We start from the raw sequence: 3,836 nt of genomic DNA, 5'->3' as shown, positions 1-3,836 counted from the left end.
CCGAATTCATATAAGATAAAGGAATGTGAATTGACAATATTGTGAGATGGTTAAAAAGGAGGTCATGATAGCCAAGATATTTAGTTGCTTTATTCATTGCCAAGGGTATGCGAGAAGTGCAAAAGTTGATGATTGAAATTGATTCACCATATTTCTCATAAATTACGATAGGTTTGCATATGGTGCGTCACCCATATTCAGTAATGCTTTTATCGCATATACATGCGAACTCATTCTTATTGCTTTTATAAACATATACACAATGTGGACATTAATACATCTAATATGTGGAGACACCCCTATGTTGCTTTTATCACATGAACTACCCTCACTATAGAATCTCATAATCATAAGCATGTTGACTCGAGCGTAAAATATCACCTTTATTGATAAATACTAAATATTTTGTTGGCTGGCTGCTTTCATACCTCTAGGAATCATAGGAAAAGCCAACCAATACTAGGATGATAACACATGAACCCTCTAGTATAGAGTCTTTGATATGAACAAGATGTGGATGGATCACTTTTGCCCTATACATACATGATACATCATAGGTATTATAGCCTCATGCTCTATATTCACATAGTTACATAACATTAGGTGAAGGACATTGGGATCCACTCGTAGCAAAATTTCCGAGCCCTTTCGCCATCAATATCGAAGTTGTGTGTAAGTTGGCTTTGGGTCACGAAGGATGGCACTTTCCTTTCCTTTCCTCAACATTTGAGTGTAGGTTAGCAGCATAATTACTACATTCACGATCATTTCATTCTAATGCTTATATGGCAACATTCATCCAAAATCGAGGATTGGCATTGTTCGCCATGGTATAGCTCGTGAATGCCGACACCTCCTTCTAATATTATTCGATGAATGCGGCGCACATCAATTCCACACACATTACGATCCGTCCCCGAAATATTTCCTTGTTTTAAGAGAATGAAAAGAGCTCTTTATAACTCTCTACCTAGTCACTTACCGAGAGAAAACCGCTAGGGCCGGTATGCTGGCTCGTACAACTATTCCGGCAATCTTCGGCCAATGTGATGTGTCCACTAGCTGCATGCTTCTTACCGCATGATACGGTCGGCTCCTCCTCGGGTTCATCGGTCCTTGCAAATCTTCCACGTATACGAGGCCGGCTATCGGCTAGGCTCTTTCGGCATGCATACTGATTCAAAAAAAAAAACAATGATGCATGGGATATATATATATGTACATAACTTGCAGGTAGGCACTATATAGTATAGAGAGCTCTAAGTGGCTAGTGGAGATATGTATGTGTAAAAATGGCATACCTTGATCTTCTTGGTGAAGTTTCGCTCGTTGCGCTTTAGCCGATACCGATAGAGCTTCTCCTTCCTCTCCTCTTGGGTGCAATGCCCGGCAATTCGCGGCCCCATGGTAACCGAGACTTCTTCGGTTCCGGCCCTCGTCGGGCTACAACTACCTCGCTCCATCGGTAATGCATTATTACCCCCACCATATAACTGGGCCAATAATACCTACTAGGCCATGCCCACCATCATTCCTCCAACAAATTAGTTCAATATATGTCGTCATTCTAACTTTTAAGCCATCCTAAGCCAACAAGAAAAATCTAAAACCTTATTTACCGCCTCAATGTCGCCGGCGCTATGCACCCGTCTCATCGATGGAACCCCACTGAACCTTGTGATGAGCCGGTCCGACGAAGAATCATTGCTCCGTGGAGCTAGATTCTGCTCCGATGGCAATCGGGAGGCTGGCCCGACACGGGGGCTCGGATCGGAATCCATAAGATTCCTTCCCACTGGGCAAGTTTGTTGAGTGCCCATGGCATTAATGTTCAGCTCATGTATTATGTAAGGGGTGGGGATGGACATGGATGCATCCATCCAATTGTGGTTATCATAGTGGTTAGTGGGGTAAGAGGCTCTCATGAGCCGGCCCAAGTCGTGGCTGCTATGGCTTCTTCGCTGCATCATCATCATCATCACGGGGGAGCAGCAAATCGGTGATGCGGCTGCGTCTCCCCCGAGTGGGGGCAGCAGCAGTCTCGGGGCGGTACGGCACGCATCATGATCCGTGAAGCTTATGTCCAGGATGGTACGGCATGCATCATGCTCCGCGAAGCTTATGTCTGGGATGGTACGGCATGCATCATGATCCGTGAAGCTTATGTCCGGGATGGTACGGCATGCATCATGCTCCGCGAAGCTTATGTCCGGTATGGTATGGCATGCATCATGATCCGCGAAGCTTATGTCCGCCACGAGGGCATTCTTGTCGGTACAATGGTTTGCTGGTGGAGGAATCGGCATCATGTTGGTGTTGGTTGGGCAGAAGGCATTGAGAATCGAGGTTGCGACGGGTTTGGCCGAATTGGGGCTAGGTATCGGGCCATTGCTGCTTGGAATGAATCGTGGCGAGAGGGGCGGAAGCGGATGATGATGGCCTGCTAAATGTGGTGGGCTCAGCATGCTGCCATTGATACTGGTTGGATGTCCTGACCTCAGATTAGCATTGTTGTGTACATGATTCTTGGCATTACCATCACCGTGCCCTATTAAGGTTGTGATCAATCCCATGCTCATATTGCTCACATATGCATCCATCATCTCCATCTCCATCGCCTTAACCCCATCGCCATCGCCATCGCCATCACCATCATCATCATCATCATCATCGCCATCATTATGAACTGGTAGCAATGGCTTGAGAGCCTCTTTGGTGTCCAGCTCTGCAATCTCCTCTGCTTCATTGCTCTACAGAATTTAAACACACACACACATACACAAAGAAGAAAAAGAAGAGGCGAGATGAAAAAATGGATTGAAGTGAAGCCAACCTCATCAAATTCAAATATTAGGGTTTCTAAAGAGATTTAGCAAAAAAAGGAAGAACAGATAGAGGGATTAGAAGTAAGATTTATGTATATACATACATACATACATACATACATATATATATACATACATACATACATATATATATATATACATACATATATATACATACATACATAGATGTACATATTAGATATGTGTTGTGGTGAGTTTACCAGGAAGATGTCTTTGGGAAGCTCTTCAAATTCAGTCAAGCCATGGAGCTGCTCAGTGAGGAGGGGGGAATCGGTGGAGAAGACAGGGGAGAAGAGGCCAAAATCACTAGATATAACCTCAGGATACATGCTTTAAGATCCAACAAACTCCAATGAAGCAAACACACAAAGCAGGGGAAGTGCAGAAGAGATTAGGGTTTAAGTAAATGTTGAAAGGGAGGGAATTAAGAAGGGATTAATGAGGGGAAAATCATGGGAAAGGGCCAACACAAAATGATCATGTGGGAAATACATGGGAAATACATACAAGGAAAAGGAAAACAGAGAGAGAGAGAGAGAGAGAGAGAGAGAGAGAGAGAGAGAGTGGAACAGGGCAAGGTGAGAGATCATATATGTATAGATAAATAACTAAATAACTAAATAAATATGAATACATACATGATACATATATGATACATACATGCATCATATAGTATGAACCATACGCACCATACGCGAATTCTCATTCGCATTCGAGAATGGTTTTCTTACGCGAATGATGAGAATATTCGCGAGCGCGAATGCAAGAATGGTCCATATCCTTCATACTATGGTCTGAGCATTGGCTCGGACATGAATATGTGGAGCTCTTTCGGATAAAACATGGTGAAATGGGCACGCTGGGTTCATTCGCATTCGAGAATGTTTTTAATAATTCGCGTATGGTAAACCCCCTCCAAGTAGGGTAAATACCATACTTTTTGTGTTCATTATTTATTATAAGTAATTTTTTTTTTTAAAGGCGAGAAAA

The 3,836-nt window shown here is 43.3% G+C and overlaps 1 protein-coding gene across 3 annotated transcripts; it reads right to left on the bottom strand.

Moving 5' to 3' along the window:
• Positions 1–366: 366 nt before the first annotated feature.
• On the bottom strand, positions 367–3,351 carry LOC147854818 (uncharacterized). 3 transcript variants are annotated; one of them, XM_087331755.1, is made up of 5 exons: positions 3,047–3,351; positions 1,611–2,750; positions 1,302–1,508; positions 983–1,174; positions 367–859 (listed from the first exon to the last, which is right to left on the bottom strand). In XM_087331755.1, exons 1-5 carry the CDS (start codon positions 3,173–3,175, stop codon positions 782–784), a joined length of 1,746 nt encoding a protein of 581 aa, XP_087187881.1. In that variant the 5' UTR covers positions 3,176–3,351; the 3' UTR covers positions 367–781. The 3 variants fall into 3 exon arrangements, with proteins under 3 accessions (XP_087187881.1, XP_087187884.1, XP_087187882.1); XM_087331758.1 differs by having other exon boundaries at positions 1,620–2,750; XM_087331756.1 differs by having other exon boundaries at positions 367–856; positions 3,047–3,350.
• Positions 3,352–3,836: the final 485 nt, after the last annotated feature.

Source organism: Azolla caroliniana, unplaced genomic scaffold (assembly GCF_043228905.1).
Source record: "Azolla caroliniana isolate FFs.n. ecotype wild unplaced genomic scaffold, voAzoCaro1.0.p SCAF_15, whole genome shotgun sequence".
Lineage (NCBI taxonomy): Eukaryota > Viridiplantae > Streptophyta > Polypodiopsida > Salviniales > Salviniaceae > Azolla > Azolla caroliniana.
Note: the sequence above shows the minus strand (reverse complement) of the source record. Positions and strands in the feature narration are given on the sequence as shown.